This window comes from Cinclus cinclus, chromosome 9 (assembly GCF_963662255.1).
Source record: "Cinclus cinclus chromosome 9, bCinCin1.1, whole genome shotgun sequence".
Lineage (NCBI taxonomy): Eukaryota > Metazoa > Chordata > Aves > Passeriformes > Cinclidae > Cinclus > Cinclus cinclus.
In genome coordinates this window covers 3208544-3228176 of record NC_085054.1, presented here as the reverse complement: position 1 = coordinate 3228176, position 19633 = coordinate 3208544, and the positions used below count along the sequence as shown (strand labels likewise).

Below are 19633 nucleotides of genomic sequence, written 5' to 3'. Positions count from 1 at the left end.
GGTTTTCATTGCCCTAAATATTTGCTTTCTCTGAATACCCAAATTCCACTGAACCCATTTTTAATACAGCCCTCCAGCCTCTGCAGCTGATGTATAGGGTCCAGCTACACAAATATGGTAGTTAAAGATTACCCTGTTTCTTATTATTGTTGCAGTCCAACTGTCTTTTCTTGCCATAAATGTGTGTCAAGGAGAAATCTGAAGTGATCTCTCTGCAGTATCCTTAGCTAAGTGCCCTTTCCAGGTTTATGCAGCTAAGGAGGTAGGTTTATTTGGATTTTTCGGCAGTGTGTGTAGTTCAGTTGCAATCTGCAGCTGTTTGTTTTTAGTAGCATCTGTCTTCTGTGGTCATGGTGTAAATTCAGCTAGGACAGTTAGTTATCCTCTGCTGAACTCCTTTCTCCCAGTCTTGATTTAGCTAAAATAAATGCCCATCTATCAGCTGAATGTTTCACTATTTGGCCCTTCAATTCCAGAGTTTGAGATCATTAGTAAGTAAGTTATTAATAAAAAGCATTAGTAAATATAATACTGCTGCCACTTCTGAACTAATGAAGAAAGCTGTGTACCACAAAAGTCACAAGTTAAATCATCTCTAACCAGGTAGCTTCATCAGCTCTCTGCTGTTCAGAGTTCATACCAAGGATGTTTTAGACAAGCAGTCTCTCTCTGGTTTTCCAACTCTGGTTGTTAATAGCTGTTGATTTCAGCTAGTTTCATGTAATATACTTGGGTCAATGCTGCAGTTACTAATCTTTTCTCAGAGTACTCCGTGTGTGTGGGTGTCCTCTCCTGACGAGTTGGAAAGTAGCCTGGAAGCAAGGGAAAATGAGAAGTGTGCTCCCTTGGCTCCCATATGTGGTCCGTGCCCTGGAGACTTGTTCCCCACTAGGACACTTTTCAGATCTCTGTCTTCAGTTGAGAAGTCCTGGTGTGGTGAAATCAGGAAAATCAGTGCCCAGGAGCAGGGTGGGTCACTGTGAACAGGGCAGGAGGAAGGAGAGGGAGCACCTACAAAAGCAGAAAGATGCTGGGATGCATGTCAGCAAAGCTTGTCTGGACTAGGGGTACAAAAGTTTAGGAAGGAGATGTACAGGTTGGCATTCATTTATATGTGTTGGGAGGTTAAGGTTTCAAATGAAACATTTTCATCTGTTACACTGTCAATTGCAAGAATAGGAATTGACAACATTAGTTTCTGCCATCATGTCCTTACCCATACATGCAGCTTAGTAAGTGTTTATGTTCTGTGTGCATGGTCCTGTACGTTTTGGCAATCTTGATCATACCCAAACATTAAACAAGGTAGTAACCAGTGTCTCTGGAATATGATGCCTTGATGCTCAAACATCTGATTCCTCTTTTTTCTCACAAATTACTGTAAAAGGTAGTAGCGAAGCTGTTAGAATTCAAATACTGTGATGTATAAGTGCAAGCTAAATTGAACCAGAGTCCTTAGAATCTGTAAATAACATGAGACTTGAGAACCTGTAAAAAATCTACAGGTCATTGGAAACTCAAACTGCATGTGTAAAAGTGTAAATCTTGCAGGCAGCTTCCTGCATTGCTTGGTTTTTACATTATGAAATGAGGAAGTTCCTTTTAGGTGTTTGCAATTCACGTTAAGAAATTGATTTCTGGAATGTTGGTGTTGTAGAAGAGGGAGTATCTCAAACAGTTAATCCTTTTGCTGATTACATATGCAAAAGATGATGCAATTGTGAAAGCCAAGCTTGTAAAGACAGAGGACCTTTGCTGAATAGTGTATGAGAGAATTGGAAGTTCTTCCTAGGAAAACTTTGCATTTATCAGCAGGAATTTGGCAACACGTTTACCTTTGTGAACATTGCTAAATACCTGATACTTGCACATTTCATCCATTTCTAATCCCAATTGACTCCATGCTGGAGTCACAATTTCTATCAGCAAGCCAAAGCATTATTAGTTCTGCAATATACTTGGATTTGTAGCTGGAAAGTTGTGTTTTAAAGCTCTTTGGAGAGACTTGGCTGGGTGATGTTGCTGATGTGAAAGGTCTGCTTCTGAAGTGGTTCCGATGAGGTAGTCTTTTGGCTGGAGTCACCATGATACATGCATAGAATTGGGAAAAAGTTGTTGATTTGCTTACTTTGGACAAATAGTAAAATGGTAATGGAAATGGTAGAAATCAAAGGGAAACTTATGGTCGTCTTCATAGTTTTCAAAATGCAGAATACTTATAAGAAAAATGGGCATATAGCATGGAGGACTAAGTGTTAAAATATGACTTGTGTGTTAAAGTTGGGATAGGAAACCCACTGTCGTAATTAAGACTTTAAAATCTGTTTTGTGATGTATATTGCAAATGATAGTAATGCTTGGATTTTCTTGTGTGCTTTCTGAAATATGAAACACAACATGGGAGAGGCTTGGTTTGTAGCACAGAAATCTTGCTAGAGAGAAAGGCATAACAAAATTCCACTGTTTAGAATAATTTAATTTGCTTGTTTTAAAAAATTGTGTTTTCTTTTACTGTTAATTTTCAAGGAAAATCAGCTGTAATTATTTTCCTTCTTTACTGATGTTAGAACTAAATATTTGATATTTATTTGGCATTTCAGTGTTGAGACACACACAAGCTCATTTAAACGGTCATTTTCAGTAGTAAATACACAGATTTTGATTTATATTCACTGACTTGCTTTCTTTTGATGTAGGATGCAGTTACTACTGTGAAAAGCTGTTTTATCTTTCTTGATTTTCAGTGGCTTGCTGTAAGACATTTCATATTCATGAAGTGTGGCTGCTGTTTTAGGCAGTATAAAAGGTATTCTGTTTCCTGTAACACTGAGGCATAGTTTGCATTGAAATTGAAGTTTCCCTGACTTTGTGTCTAAAATTAAATGTCGTGAGTGTGGACATGGTACCACCACCTGTATTGATGCTTCTAAGTCTTTTCCTTGGAGGGCTGGGAAGGAGAGGGGCATTTCTGCTTCTTTCCACCTTTCTCCTGCTCTGAGCATCCTGTGCCTCCAGGCCCCTTCCCAAAGCAGAAATGCTCTAGTGGTTGTTTTGGACCAGCTCTGAAGAGAGGTGTGCTGCCCTAGGGTAGCCAGAGGCCTGAATACATTGGGCAGCACAGGGTGGTACACAGAATAAGTGTTGTGACTATGGAGGTAATACCCATTCTTAATATCTGGTATTTGGAGTTCTGTATAATACAGTAGCATTGCTCTATGATTTCCTTGTATTTTGAAGTTCTTTTTGATAGCAAATATTTTCATATCAGTACTTAAAGAAGAACTGAAAAGTGATTTTCTCAGATCAGTGCAGAATTTAACAGGCATTGCACTCTGCCTACGTGCATGGGTTTGGAAGTTATGCAACCTCTTTTTATAGAGTTGTGTGTTCTGGTGATCTAGGTTTGCTCAGTTAGTATTTAGAAATATCAGTGTATTAGGAGCTATACGATAAAAAACTTAGGTCATGGCAAACTAATGTGTACCTCTAAATATAAAATCATCTGTGGCAAGGTTCAAGTAGAAGTGGCTTCCATCATTTTGTATCCAGGCTTTAAAATTACTGGGTGGAAGAGGCTAAGGTGCTGTGACATAGAGCTATACACAGTGTGGTGATGGAAAGAACTTGCATGGAGATGTTGCATATTTAGTTCAGGCAAAGATGACTGAGAACTGAGTGCCCAGCACAGAAACAATTGCTATTGGATATCTGCAGACTGCAGCTGGGGGGAGAGGGAGGGGCTGTAACAGGGCATGTTGTCACCTTGGCATTCCTGACATATTGACAGATCGTTATTCCAAATTGCAGAGGTGTTAGGTCATCAGAGTGCAATTGCTCAGTTTTTTTTAGGATGAGCAAAATGCATTTTTTCCTGTACTCATTGTTGGAGGAGACTGGACTTGTTTTTCAGAAACATTACACGCAGAAAAATCTACCTGAGGCATATACCTGGCATGAAAAGAATTTGCCTGAATACTAATAATTTGGCAACTTTTAATAAGAAAATTAAAACAGTATGTAGTAATGGGAATTCAGCTGCAGTGATTACTGCCAGATCCACCAAGAGTAATGAACTTGCATACCAACTCAGACTTACAACAAATATTGTGATTGTAGGTAACTAAATGACCATGGAATCTGGAGCAGAGAACCAGCAGAGTGGAGATGCAGCCGGTACAGAGGCAGAAACCCAACAGATGACAGTACAGGCACAACCACAGATTGCAACGTTAGCCCAGGTATAAAAATCATATGGTGTAATAGTTTTACTTATGCTTAATATTTTTAAGAGGGATAATGTCTGCTCACAGGCCTTGATACCATTCTGAAACACATGTGATGTATAGTTCTTATAATATTTGTCTTCACATTTTTAAAGCAGTAGAGATTTTTGACTTCCCATCACATTAGGCTGTGTTAGTTCTGAAGAGTTGTATGTGTGTAAATTGTGAATGTTAACACAGTAATGAGTAAAAATATTTCTAACATTCTTTACCACAGCCATACCACTGAAAGGTATTCATTTCAATACGTGTAATCTGCTGTCTTTTTTATATTGACTGCATTGTCTTGCTATTGTGTTTTCTGTTAAAAACTTGTCTGTAGTAGTCAGCTCAGTTTTGAAGAAAACAAACTGAATATGTAGATAATGCAGCAAATACAACATTTTATCAGATGGGATTACTATTATGAGCATTATAATCAAGTGGAACAATCTGGCACTTGACAGCTTGTGTTACCTTGTTGTCTCTGGAGTTTCACAGAATTGTTAGTGAGTTAGAGAGACAGAAGTAGATCATTTGTTGTCCCCAAATTATTTTGGAGAGGTAAGAAACACAATCCCAGCTACATCTCTGATTTTGGAACTGGGTTTCATTTTCGAATACACTGATGGTTGGCAGAAGCAGCCCCATTGTATAAACGACTGCAGAATCTGTTTGGCACTTTTCTGTAACCATTTAATTTGAAAACTGATTGCAGCCTGCAAAGCACAAACAGGTGTTTTTGAGCTCATAGTTTGTGGAATTGAGTGTCTTTTAAGTGGCACAAGTGTTAAATCACTTAACATTTTATAAATGTCTAGTGTCTTTTTAAAGTCCAGAGCCTTCCAAACAAGTCCTGCCCTCTGTAGTCTGTACGTTTCCATTCAAGTGGTAGTGTAAGGATTGGAGCTCTTTAAATGCACAGGGTGATTTTGTTGGATGAAGCTGCAGTGTGAATTTACAAGCCACCAGCTGCCCTGCACCAGCTTGCCTCTTTGGGCAGTTTTCTCACTGTCTAACTTTGGCGCAGGATGTAGGTGGTGTGAATAATGCTTCAATGTGAACTGAGTGGAACTAGTTTATTTCCCTTCCAAAAGCAGTTAACTGCTGCTCACTTGATGTGCTTTATGATTTATTCCAGAGAATCAAGAATGTTATACATTTATGTGCTAACATGCTAAGCTCCAGGGAGCTGAACTTACAAGTATGTAGTGGGTAGAATGCAGTTTACTTGGACATAATTACCCCACTACTTGAATAAGACTTTTTTCCATGTAAGAAAACACTATACAGGTGTGGTTAAAATCCAAGTGAACCACCATGTTGTCATTCACTATATTATTTGCACCTTGGTTTCTCCCCAGCCTGTACAGACTTTGTGGAGGTGATAAAACAGTTCAAACATAATTCCTTGTGTTGTTCACATCAGTGTTGTGTTACTATGATATTTTTAATAGGTGAAGTGGCAGTGTTTAGCATTAAGGAGTGCCCTCAGAGGCCTAGCCAAATCTAAATAATTAATAATACCAATTTAATTCTTGTATTATCTCTTGTAAGGTCACCCCTCTTGCAAGCTTAGTTTTGCTGCACTTTTAGTGAGTTCAGGATAGTTTTCAGAGTCAAAAGGAAACTCGTCCCAGTTCCACAAAGTATGAGTCAGAGACATGTGCGGAAGTTACACTCTGCTGTGGGCTTAATCCAACCACAATGGCCTCCAGTTGATCAGCTTTGATGTCATTGCCAAGGACTGTTTAGTCAGACATGCATTATTAAGAAAGGTCGCTTGGTAAAGGAATATAATTTGCCAGAGGAAAGTGCTCTCATGTTAATCTCAGCCCCAGTTTCTCTCAGATGCGAGCTAAGCAGCACTATGTAATGCTGCAGCTGCTTTCCTGAAAAAGGAAGGTAAAAGCAAATGCACATTGGTGGATTAGGGAGAGAGCTGTGGAGGAGAGAGGTCTATGTGTAATTCCCTTTAATTTTGTTGTTAAGCAAGATTTCATTGTAAGTGGTGGATGTTTATGGGAATTCAGAGATCAGCTATTGCAGCTTTTTGAGAACCATGTGTTCATAGGGACAGCAGAGAATTTCTTTCTGCATCCAGTACATAGCAGCCCTTTGAGATTAGGTAGGAGAGCAGTGCAGCCCTTTCTGGCAGTGCAGCTATGTGGATCGAAATTTTTTAAAATGCTGTTGAACCCCGGAGGATTGTTAGATTTTCCAAGCTTGGGTGACAAGAAGAAAGCTGGCAAGTCAGTGACCTGTGACCTGGCTGAGGTCTGCCAGAGCAGCTCACGCTCGCCCGCAGTCCTTCCCTGAGGGCCACGACGTGTGGGACGGACACACACTGAGGGCACGGTGGCCCTGGCACCCTGAAGCCTTTCAGGAGCCCCCAGCCCCAAACACAGGCAATCCTGTCAGCAGACACCTGGGGGTTCTGGCTGTGCACTGGGCATTGGCCCGGCCGTGGAGCAGCCTTGGTACGTGGCACTTCAGCTACCCACAGTAGTTCTGTGGGCTGCCAGGGTGAGCCTGCCCCGTGAACAGCTTTGTGTGGCTACCACTGTCCCCAAAACGTGAGCCCTAATGTGCCAAGCTGAGGTCATCAGTGTAACCCTGTTGGCATAGCTGCTGTGCCTGCAGGTCTGTGCTGGAGAAATGCAGTTGTGTTTAAAATGTGGGCAATTTTTCCTTACAGAAATAACTCTTGAAACTAGAGTTTGTGTTGACCTGTTACACAGTAATCACAATGACTGCCTACAAAATACTTGTTTCCACTGCAGACTCATGGGGTTTTTCTGTCTGAACACATGGTCAGTTTTCTTCATTTACATGCCAGCTACTCATATGGCTTAATCAGTAGAAAACGAAAGTTATGACTCCCTAAAAATGTTAAGTTCTTACATCTGACAAACTCTTTGCATTTTCCTGAGTGAGAACAAAAATAGCTTCACTACCATATGTTTCTGCCTCTGACTCAGCAGTGTCTGTAGGAGTACACCCGAGTCTGAGCAGTATCCAAGTGAATTAAGTAAAAGGTAAGGATGTGTTTGTATCAGGTTACCTCAAAATAGAGGCTGTTGTGTTTTTCTTACTCTTGTCAGTGATTTTACGCATTATGTTAGAGCCTGCAGAAATTCTGCATTAGATTATTTTGTGAAGTAGGTCAGGTGTTGGGCTCAGGCAGTTCAGGGGGTTTTATATTACACTGAAACATTTGGGTCGTGTGACTGGGGTCTGGAAGAGACTTAGTTCTTTCACCAAAACAATTACTGAAGTAAGGAGATTTTGCAATAGCCTAATTTATGCTCACTGTCTCTTCTTTGCAGGTATCTATGCCAGCAGCTCACGCAACATCTTCTGCACCCACGGTGACCTTAGTTCAGCTGCCCAATGGGCAGACAGTTCAAGTGCATGGAGTAATTCAGGCTGCCCAGCCATCAGTTATTCAGTCTCCACAGGTCCAGACAGTTCAGGTACTGACTGAAGAAATTCCTAAGATGTGATTTGGGTCTTTGAAATAGGCCTGTCATTGCAGTGGTTTCAATGTATTTGTGTCCTGGATTGTGTTTTTGCTAATCTGTACAGTATTTGCTACTCTGACTTTGTTTTTCTGTTCTGGCTTAACCACTTTTTCATTTTCAAACATTGCCGAGTTTCATTTCCCTCTAGAATTTGTTTGGTGAGTTTAACAGCTTTATGTTTTTTCTTACAGTGTTACTCTACTTTTTTCTCTCTACTGTATTTCCATAAATTTTTATTGAGTAAATAATCAATAGTTCATATTATTCTGAAGCGAACAAAAGGATGAATTTTTTTAGGTAATGTAATTTTTAAGAATTAATGGGGCCAGTATTCTAGAATGAGTCTTGGCTGAGTAAGAAATACTTGCATTGATTTACAAAAAAAGGTTTCTGTATGTTACTGATTCTCAAAATAAACCTATCAGTCTTCACATGTAAATGTTTTTAAAATGTGCTGATTAAGTGTTGTGTCCTTTGTATAAAGCCTTGGCATTTTTATTTCTGTAAAGCAAGACGGGTAATGCAGTATGGTGAGGTGGTCTGAAGATAGAGGAGACAATTAGTCTGTGATCTTTAAAACCTCTAACTTGCTTTTTATCCACTTGAAGTTCAGTGTTACTGAATGCTGAAATTTTTTGGTGTACAGCAGCTACACAGGACAAGGACTGTACATTATTCATTTGCTGTTAGAACAATGAGCTCAAAAAATGTTTAATTTCAAAAAGTAGGTATTGTGACTTTTTGATACAAGTATCCAACTGGATATTATTTTAAGAAATAAGGTATGCATCATTTAAAACTAGGCCATTCTGATAGTAGTCTATTTTTTCCTTCTCAGCTTCAGTGCTGAGTTTGTGGCAGGCTGTACCATCCTCAGCCATTGCAGTCAAAAGTTTAGAGTTTTAATCTATCAGAGGTGAGCAGTTTGGAGATAACTGCAAAAGTTGCTACCCTGGAGGTAGAAGAGAAGAGACTGACAATGAAACCATGCTTGGCCTTCACCTGGCTTAATGCAGATCCATTGTGTTTTGATACTCAGAGCCCAGTAGTTCACAGTCAGCCTTGGACATTTTCAGGTCCTCTATCTGATGATTATAAGATGTGGGCGCCAGCAAGATTTTTGAGCCTTCAGAAATCTTCTCTACAGTGCATAATTTGTCAGGATGTGAGCTCTGTTTCTCACATAAGCATCATTAGCTTTTATATATTTTGTCATGCACATTTCAAATTTTTAATCATCTATTTTAATATTTTTTTAATTTTAGCTTTCCTGCATAAACATTTTGCTTTATTTAGCACAGATATTCATAATTGCAGCGCTACATTATTTTTAATATCTTCATGCATTACATTTTCCTGGCAATTTCTCCCATAAAAGACAGTCTCTCCTTAACATATCTACCTCATTACTTATAAATTTATGTTTTTTCAGTATTTTATTCTTTGTTTCCAAATGTTTCTGCTACCTTGATTTGTTTTACTTATTCTCTCCCTGAATTTTACAAAAAAAAAAATCTTTGTTTCCTTGCAATGGGTGAAAACAAAACATCATGGAAGGCAAAAACCATATGGTACTAATGTTTATGTTTTCTTAGTGGAATATTTAAATTATAAGGAACATTCTGATGGGCAGATCACTGGCTGTGGTCATTCTTTCCTGGATCTATTACTAAGCAGTAACTTTCTGTTCATTGTCTAGATAGAATACTTGCATTGGGGTGTTTTTCACAGGATGTCAACATTTCCTCAAAATAAAGGCATTGGAAGTGTCTTGTTAAATTTGATTGCTGTTCTTATTTGCAGATCTCTACTATAGCAGAAAGTGAAGATTCACAGGAATCAGTAGACAGTGTCACAGACTCACAGAAACGAAGAGAAATTCTGTCCAGACGACCCTCCTACAGGTATGGAGATTAAAGCAGAAGCATCTTGCTTGATGGATGGGTCTGTTCACATGGAGATACAAACAGTGGGATTGTATTTTTATTATTTTTAGATTTGCCACTTAACTGAAATCTCTCTTCTATAATGTCTTGGAATTGGAATATGAATATGTCCGTGGTCGTCAAGTTACACTCACTTAAGACAGAAGTGAGCTGAGATTGTGCTAATTGCCACATTTCAGAAAATTGAGGTATCCTTGTGAGAGATGTCTTAGAAATAGCTTTAATGAATACGTAGTACATAAAATAACACTGAAGCTTTGCAAAAAGCGACTTCTGTGTAATCCGTAGGCCGCAAAAAATCAACTCGACTGCTTTTCATTATTGTTGACCTGCTAGCAGCAATCAGACTTAATTCCTGTCTCCCATTAGACTTAAGGAAGTCGTGATATTCCACAGCTCAGACAGAATTTTTGCTTGAGCAAAGTAGTTTGTGTTTAAAGTTAAGTCAGTTTGTGAGTTGAATATAGTGAAAGGCATCTAGTGTCTCTTTCTCATGGCAAATACCTCTGGCAAAACCAGCTGAGGTTCTCCTTCACATGGTGTGTTGTGTTTGTTAATTATGCCTTTGTACAGCTTTTTGTGTCTGTGCTAAATCCCACTTTCATTCTTACAATATGCTAAATAGCATTAAGGAACAGCTCTGGGGTTCAGTAGGTTTTAAGTGACCTGTGAGAATTCCTGCTGCTTTAGAAAATTTAGATGCTTCTTTTTTTTCTCTATGAGCATAGCCTTGGAAATAGAAGCTGGGCTGTAGGCCTGAACATATCTCAACCAGTCTACTTTTTTAGCACTTTGGAGATTATTATCTGCCTTCTCCAGCAGCCTTCAAGGCTGTTCTGCCAAAGGTAGTGAAAATCATTTCTGAAGATCCCTAGCCATAATAGATCTGGGAAAATATTTTTATTTGTGAGGAGCAGTGTTAACTTCAAGGCTGCCAGATTCCCTTGAGTCTGCTTCTGCAGCAAGACACTTGATTTTACTATAAATGGAAGAGTGGCTGTATATGGTGAGAAAGCAGAGCTAAGTAAACAAGCAGCAAAACTGAGAAGAGGGCGCATGTGCATGCTGACTTCTCATTGAGATGGACTTCTTTGCATGCACTGGTGCCACAACACAGCCTCTGTCATCAAACCAGATCGTGGTGACACAGCAACAACACTTGGTAGCTGTAAAACTTGTATATGCAGCTCAGCCTCTGGGCTGGTGTTGGTTAGGTCAGAAAGGCTGAGCCAGACCACTGCTGTCTTTAGTGACTTCCCAGCTGGCATTATTCAGCCTGTTGTAACTGGCCCCAGAAACAAGATAGGTGCAGATATGTTCACAGAATTGAAAGCTATACGTCTTCCACAAAAACTCCTCTGTGATTCTGCTACTAAAGTACATCACGTGTTCCGTGTCAGTTCTTGGCTGCTGTATTTGTAAAGCTGCCACCTTATCTTTTGCCTTAAATCCATCTTTATGATGGCAAAGGTAGGTTTTAACTACGATGTCATAATGACATGAGGTTAAAAGTGATTTTTTTAATCTCCTTGGATTTTGTTCTTCATCATCCCTGCTCTCTCCGTATTTTTTCATCTGTTTCATTCACTAGTTTCTGGTCTAACACTGAGATTGCAAGCTCTTTGGATGAGAATTTTTTTATTTGTCCAAGTAGTTCTTCACACAGTGCTGGTGTTTCCTGCATGCACACAAAGTCCAAACAGCAACAGCAAAGCTCTGTTGGTCAAGCTGCTAAACAGGATGACTGCTCTCCTCAGACAGCTTCAGACAGGTGTTCTGGCTCCCACAGCTTAGGAGGCTTGTATAAGAAGGTAGTGTTGCCTTGGAACTTAGGGTCTACAGCTGGGTTTGCTTCTTCCCACTGAGTTCCAGTGCCAATCCACTGGAAAACATAAGAGGACAATTGCAAAAACTGCCATTTACCTAAGGGCATTTACTGCATTTTGCAGTGACATAATAGAATGTGCCAGCAGTGCAAAGGGTTTGCCAGTCCTCTGAGGAAGGACAGTGTTTGATCTCAGTGATGCAAATTTCAATGATTGCTGTGGTGAGTCTGCAGTCATGTTCAGTGGGACCTGTAGCAGGGATTTTTTGAAGTTTTGACTTTGGATAATTAGCTCATGGAGATAATGAAACAATCTGTTCTTTCCTTTATGCATGAACTTTCTCAGGCAAGGCACCTGTGAACATAACTGTGAGACTGTTCTCAAACATTGGGTATTGTCTCCCAGGAAGGTGTTAAATTATGAACTGCTGGCTCTCTGCAAGCATTCCTGCTAACTCCCTTGGTACTCAGCTCTCTGGATGAGGTGTTTATAGTCTTAGGAATTGAGCAGTTCCCCCAGTGTAAGTGAGGAGACAGGATCTGCCCCCGTTTAAGTGTTTATATAGCTAAAAGCAGGAAACAAATAAAAATGGGTGAGAGAAACATGCTCTGAAGAAAAAAGGAAGGTTGTAATAGCTGTATTGTGGGTTTTGGCAAGCACAGCTGCTCTGTGCTGGCTCCCTTGCCCATCAGTGCTTGAAATTTTGAACAATCCTGTCCAATAAGAGTTTGAAGATAGTGTGTGTGGTTTTCATCCTCCACTCATATTTTCCTTGCTGGCTTGCTGCACTTCACAGTTTTCCCCAGCACTGTGTATCAGATAGACTATTTTTCTCCCCCAATTTTTATTAAAATCTCTACAACACACTGTCTTTGCCAGAAAAATTTTGAATGACTTGTCCTCAGACGCCCCAGGAGTGCCAAGGATCGAAGAAGAAAAGTCTGAAGAGGAAACAGCAGCACCTGCCATCGCCACTGTTACGGTGCCAACTCCCATTTACCAAACCAGCAGTGGGCAGTACAGTATGTAGTCTGAATTTCTCAGTGGTGCTAGTAAGTGGGGATGAGAAGATGAAGAACTATTATTTTTATAACTGTTGTTTGGACTAGGACAAAGCAGGAGGTGAAAAAAAAAGATTATTTTATTTTGACTGTTAACCAGGCCTTTTTAAACAGATTTCTATTGTAAGTGTTTGAAAGGCTCAATTAACATTCTTGGACTGCTTGCCACTTGGTGCAGCTAAGGCATCCTGAGGCAAAACAGGAAGTAACCATAATGCTATTATAAACTTCTTCACTGCAGGAACTAGATGGGGGAATTCAGAAGTTTCTTTTTTTTTTCTTGGCAGATCATTAACACTTGTTCACAAAACTGTAACCTCATCATTAGGAAAAACTATTACAGTCTGCAATTACACTTTTAGAAAGTCCTGGAAAAATAAGGACGTCAGCAACCTTAATATATATCATAAGTATATGTTCCTGTGTTTTCTTTATTTGTTAGATTTTATAGATACAGAGTTTTGACTTGAAGAATGATTGAGGATATGGCAGTAAAGATCAGACACATGCTATCTCACACTAACACATACAGTGGTAGACATATACAACACATACAAAAGGGAGAAATAACTAATTGTTTATATCTGTCTCTTAAAAACTCTAAAATTTTGTATCTCTCTTTACTCTTTAACCCCTTTGCCAGGTACTCTGCTTAATTTTATTGAAACGGATGTGGTTAATTCTGATTCCTGTTATAACTTCCCATTAACTGTGTGTGCAGACACTTCAGGTTTTAGTGTGTCTGTATATAGGAACACAGTGAAATTCTGTGAGTCACAAAAGGGGCAGTGTCCCAGTATACCTGCATGACAGGATTGAGGGAAATAAAGGAAAAAAGCCAGCAAAGTTAAGACTGCCTGAACCAAACTATACCTTTATGAATGGAAAAAAAAAAAGCTAGGAAGGGTCTGAGGAAGTTGTAGAAAAGGAGGAAACAATCAGAAGGGGAAAAAATAAGCCAATTCAAGAAGAAAGTGAAAACACAAGATGGATAGCGCTAGCAGCAGAGGAGACTGAAGGCCATAAAGCACAGAAGATGAGAGGAATTTCAGATGAGTAGAAAAAGTAAGGACTGAGAAAAATGCCTAAACCAACCAAGAAGAAAATCTTAACAAATTAAGAAGTATTCCCTGGGGGTGGATTGTAACTCCTCCATGTGATTCTGTTTTATTAGAGAAACTAATTTATATTTTATATTTTATATAAAATATATATTTATATTTTATATTTATATTTTAGGCTGCAGGTTTTGGCCCTCACAAACATTTGAAAACTTGCCTTTCAAAGGACGATTTCTTTGGTGTACATTGAAGCCATGTGTTTGATGTGGGGGTGTGTAAGTGATCAAAGGATTTAGCTTAGATCAGTATTTTTCCATACCTAGGTTTAGTACTGTAAGTTAATGAGTGAATTGGTGTCTTAAATGCTGGGTTGATTTTTTTATTTTTTGTCTGCAGTTGCCATCACCCAAGGAGGAGCAATACAGTTGTCTAACAATGGCACAGATGGAGTACAAGGTCTGCAGACGTTGACGATGACCAATGCAGCTGCAACCCAACCTGGCACCACCATTTTACAATATGCACAGACCACAGATGGGCAGCAGATACTTGTACCCAGCAACCAGGTTGTTGTACAAGGTGAGAAACTTCACAGCCAGTCATTCTGTGTAATGTTTTCTCTACACAGATATCAGTTGCCAGCCTGACTCTTTCAAATGTGTCAGGAAACAGAATTAACAGCTTTGGCACAGCTAAGTCCATAAAATTATTGACATTCTGGACAAAGCTATTTGTCATATTTTCTTGAAGCTTTTCCCTTTAGATTGGTAAAATTGTGGATATTTGAGGTTTAATATATATATTTTTGCTTCTCCATGCTGTATTTCCTGCATTTTGTCCACACAGATTTTTTGTATGTTCTGCAAAAACTAATACCACTTCAGAGTTCTGAGTTGTCCATATGTGCAACAATAGGAAATTTAAAGCAAGTATTAAAGACAGGAGAGAAGGATGTTTGAATTTATTAGTAGGTTTTCTCCTTTTTGAATTTCAAGTCATAATTTCTTCCTACTGTAACTTTTGTAACTAGTCACTGAGTGACTCACTCACTCAGTGAGTCTGGGAATTATAGAACAATTTAGGAGAGTGCCTTACGTGATCATTTGGTCTAGCCCTCAACTTGGCAGAGCTGCTTTTGCATAGTGTAAGTTGTGGGCAGCTATCGTATCAAAATACACTTTGTTTATTAAAAGTTGAGGAGTCTCACAAAATTTTAATTGAACAGAAGCATGCCCCTGCTTCTATGACTGTGAAGTAGTTGATTTGAAAGTTATCCAGTGAAGAGTTTACCAGGCATCAGTAAAAATGCATAGCAGTGTACTGTTGTTGCATTTGTTGGGTTTTTGTGTTCTTAAGGACATATGATTTCTTTAGGTGGTATTGTGGTTTCTTATGAGCTCAGGAAAGATTAACACTAAGATTACAGTAATTAAAAGAAAGTCAAGACCTTGCTCATTCTAGAGAAGCAGTAGTGTGCACTGTCCATCTCTTGTGGGAATAAATGCTACATTTTTATACCTTTTTTTCTGTGCTAGATACATACACGTGCAGTTCCTCCTTTTCCTGACAGGCATTTGGAGCATAGCTAGAAATAGTGACCCCATCCTTCTCTAGAAATGCTAGAACTGCCTGAAAACCAGAGAAGTACAAAGAAATACAACAAGGGAGAAAGAAGCACAGCTGTATCGCAAAACAAATCAAGTTACCAAGCTCAAGTGAAGACTTCTTCAGCAGAAATGCCCAAAACCTTGCATATATTCATAAACTAAGCCTGAGGTATCAGCAATGACCCAGATGATGGCTGTCCCTCCTGAGCTGTGGCCCAGGGTGCACGGTTAGAGAGATGACTGGATCAGAGAGGTGACTGTGTTAGAGAGATGACTAGGTGCTCTCCACTGCACATGTGGCAGCGCTGCCACCACACTGATGTCGTGTTCCCATGTCCCTGCAGCTGCCTCGGGAGATGTGCAGACCTACCAGATCCGCACCGCCCCGACCAGCACCATTGCACCAGGAGTAGTCATGGCATCCTCCCCAGCACTTCCCACCCAGCCGGCAGAAGAGGCTGCGCGGAAGAGAGAAGTGCGTCTAATGAAGAACAGGCACGTACCTTCAGATCACTTCTTTTTCCCAGTCAGCTCTGTATAGGGCTGGAGTGTCAAGCACTAAGAGTGCTGATCTTTCCTAGTCGTGTTATGAAATGCTTAATGAAAAATTTGCCTTTGTTTAAAGATGTAAAGCACAAACGCGCATCTACCTAATGCTGCGTGTTGCAACTGTGAAACCTTGAGTGAAGTGTCAGACTTGATCTGTGAGGTGTGTGAATTTGGTTGTTGCAGTAAGGAGAAAAGTAACTGGTGGCATATTTGTATGACTGGAGATACAAGCACCAAGATGAGTTGCTTTTTTTGAGTTAGTACGTTCATGTGGTTTTCTTCCCTGGATTCTTTCCCTTAGCCTTCTGCATGACTTCTCCTTGCTGCTGGCCCACATGTGCTCTTCATGAGTACTTTCTTGATTGTCTCACTTGTTCTTTTAGCCGCTTTGGGTTTTCTCCTCCAGGGGCAGAAAGGCTCAAGCAAAGGCTAAATGAGCAGCTATTCGTTTTGATTGAAGTCCTGTGGAGCCAGTAGTGGCAGCAGAGGGGCTGAAAGAAAGGTAAAAACTTGATCTTGTAGGATTCAGTGTGTGAGGAGGAGCAGCTAAGCTTAGAGGTGGGAGTGGGTGGAGGTAGGAAAGGAAGGGAGCAGTAGGGAGAAATTGAGTAGGATGCTCCTGAAGTCTGTTGCTGTGGGAGTGGGAAGGGGCAGGTCTGAACTGGCCCATCACACCAAGCTTGAACTCCATTGGAGGCTGTGTGTTAACACTGTGACGCTGAGAACCCAGTGCTTCCTGCCCTTCTGAGCAGGGAGAGCCCCCTGAAAGCCTTGTTAACTTCATCTGTCCATCTGAAAAAAACTGATGTTGTACAGGTTCATTTATCTTCTGTAGTTTGCTGTGCTGTGAACACAATAGAAACTTACTTGAGCAGGCCCAGTGCTTATACAAGGGGCTTTAATGAAGTAAATAATGCTGGACAGCAGAGTTAACTTTTTTTAAAAGGTTTTTATACAGAATGTCATCCATCTCCCTTTTTATGTAGTTTTCTCATACCAGTGAATAGTAGGTATCACCCTTTCAGCCTATGCATTTGTAAAAAAAATTAATTAGAATCACAGAATGCCCTCATTTAGTCATCAGTCTTATTCCAGTGAAAGAAAGCTTTTGTGTTTGTGAAAGCCAAGAAAAACAATGGGGAATTACCCCACTTGAGTTAAATTGACAGCTTTTGCAACAGTATCATGTTGCATGTGGTGCTTTTAGCCTGTCTGCTTAATAGATATTTGCAAATCTAAGCTCCATAGCAAAGTGGGAAAAAGGATAGAGAAGCAGATGGTAAGATGGTACTTACTGGAGGATTATAGTGTAAATACTCATAGAAATTATTGTGCAAATTTTCTGTATACATTTTTAAAGCTCTGTTGTAATTCAGTAAAACTGGCTGTTCATAATTAACAACTAGCACACACAGACTTGAGGTGACTTAATATATACAGCATAAGGGGGGAAAGAATCACGGAAAGAAAATGTTGTCACCCAAGGAGACATGTTAGTAATTGCATTGGGAGGCACTTCCTGATCCACTAGTACTTAATCTAACAGCCCAAAGTTACTTAAATTCTAAATGTTACACATGGTTTACTGAAGCACTGCAGGCATGTGAAATTGTATTTGTGGGAGTGACAAATGGATACCTGAGTCCTTTCAGGGCTTACAGGCTATGTTTTCTTCACCCTGTCTCATTTGGGAGCTGAATTTCAAAAATTACTTTATAGGCTTCTTATCAGTTAGGTCCTAGAATGCATTCTGTTTTTACAGCTACTAGTTATCTAATAAAGGGAGGAACTGGGTTCTGATTTGTCCTCTCATTTCCCAGAACACTGACTGTCTCACCATTCCATGTAGTGCTTGCACTGAAGGGTCACACAGACTTATTTTTGAAGCTGTTCTGCTTTGCACCTAAAGGTTCAGGGCAAATAAGTGTTTATTTCCATGTGTCTGCAGCGTGCTGCTTGGACAAGCTGCACTGCAGGAGAAGAGCCCTCTGCCTGGGCTCCCATCTGCCTGTGGCATTTAGCCTTGTGCTTACTTTGCACGTTGGTGCCATTATATTGCTGTGCAGGGTAGTTCCTGCCTTGGTGTTCCTGCCTTCAGGATGCTCAGCAGCACATGAATACCTTCTGGTATTTTTCACTGGTGTTCCTGGTGTGTTAGCAGGTTACCTACAGGCAGCTCACTCTTTGCAAGCCAGACTTAGAAGTTCAACTGTCTTGAGGTCTGTTTTTTTTTTTGCATAGCTGACCGGGACTAAAGAATTACATGGTTTTTACTGTTTATTTTGTGATATTTTTTTATTTTTATCTCTGTCATTAATGTTATCGTTGCAGTGATGCAGACGTTACTAAAATGAAAGCATTGGTCAAGAGCAAATACATGAATGGTCTAAATACAGCACTTTTTTACACCAGTTGACCATCTTGTTGGACTGCAGCAAAGGGAAGAGTTAAAGGCTGTAAAAAGAATAATAGGTGATAATAAAGTCAAATTATTGCAGCAGCATTTGACTCAGCCTAAAGGCTCCAGTGTAAATCCTGCAAGCAAAATCTTATCACTGAGTAGGACCCTTTGCTCACAGAAGTAATAATAATAATAATAATAATAATAATAATAATAATAATAATAATAATTTTACTGGTGTTACCTTACTGGGATCTGTACGTTGAAATGATATGTGGATCTTGAGTGTGTGTGATTTGTGAGGAGCAGTTGTTATGGACTCAGTGGTTTTTCCTCATTTGCATTTCTTAACAGTACCTCCACGTTCTGAAAATGGCAATATCAGTAAAGGTTTGCCTGAAAACAGTTAGAGTAGCCCATGTCTACAAGTGTTTGTTCTGGATTTGAATGGCCTTTTTTGCTTTGCAGAGAGGCAGCACGTGAGTGTCGCAGGAAGAAAAAGGAGTATGTGAAATGTCTAGAAAATCGGGTGGCTGTACTTGAAAACCAAAACAAGACACTGATTGAGGAGTTGAAAGCACTTAAGGACCTTTACTGCCACAAATCAGATTAATTTTGGATTCTCGTTTTCACTTGTCCAGGTGGGATAGAGACTGGTTCTGGCTACACCCAGAAAGACAAAGTAAACTTTTTATTTTCTAAACATTTCTTTTTTTCTATGCGCAAAACTGCCTGAAGCAACTACAGAATATACTTCATCTGTGCTTTGCATCAAACTGTGAATGTTCAAGTACTTGCCTCCACTTCTCCCCTTACAAGATGAATTTCATCATCAATCTCAGCGTGAAGAAGAACAGGCTTCTTTCTCGTCTCCCGATCCTCTTCAAGGAGTAACAGTGGTCACTTGGGAAGTTGCTGTGGGGAGGGTCCTCTTGTAAAGATGTCAAGAATTTGTGCTGAGCTCTTTCCATTGCCTTAGAGACAGAACCACCCCAGCCTCTTGGTCCAGAGAACTGTGGGCCGCATAGGTGGAGCATGTACAGTGTACCACGTGCAGTGAAGAAGCAATGGTTGCCAAACTGGTTTCACACATTCATGCTGAACTGTACAAATACACAGCTGAGCAGCATGCCAGACGAAGGGCACTTCACTGCCATGTTCTTGGTGTGGAGATAACAGACCTTTGTCAAACTAGCCCAGGAGGGGGTCTGATTTGCAATCTGTATTAAGCCCTCCTGGACTAGTAGAACCTTCTCCATACCTCAGAAACAAATGCATTGAAATGAGCTTCACTGGTCTGTTGTTCCTTCTCATAGCTTACGTGTGCAAATGCATTCAGCATTCTGAATGCACAGAAAACAGACACCAACTTCATAGGATATAGGTTGGGAAATGG

General features: G+C 40.0%; 1 protein-coding gene across 1 annotated transcript in view; it reads left to right on the top strand.

Annotated features, from left to right (window-relative positions):
* Positions 1 to 18850, top strand: part of CREB1 (cAMP responsive element binding protein 1) — a 33469-nt gene extending 14619 nt beyond the window's left edge. The window contains exons 2-8 of the mRNA XM_062498000.1: positions 4117 to 4238; positions 7592 to 7738; positions 9590 to 9690; positions 12438 to 12580; positions 14077 to 14259; positions 15632 to 15782; positions 18706 to 18850. Coding sequence (XP_062353984.1) covers positions 4125 to 4238; positions 7592 to 7738; positions 9590 to 9690; positions 12438 to 12580; positions 14077 to 14259; positions 15632 to 15782; positions 18706 to 18850 — 984 coding nt within the window. The 5' untranslated portion in view covers positions 4117 to 4124. The remainder of the gene's footprint in view (positions 1 to 4116; positions 4239 to 7591; positions 7739 to 9589; positions 9691 to 12437; positions 12581 to 14076; positions 14260 to 15631; positions 15783 to 18705) is intronic.
* The last annotated feature ends 783 nt before the right edge of the window (positions 18851 to 19633 follow it).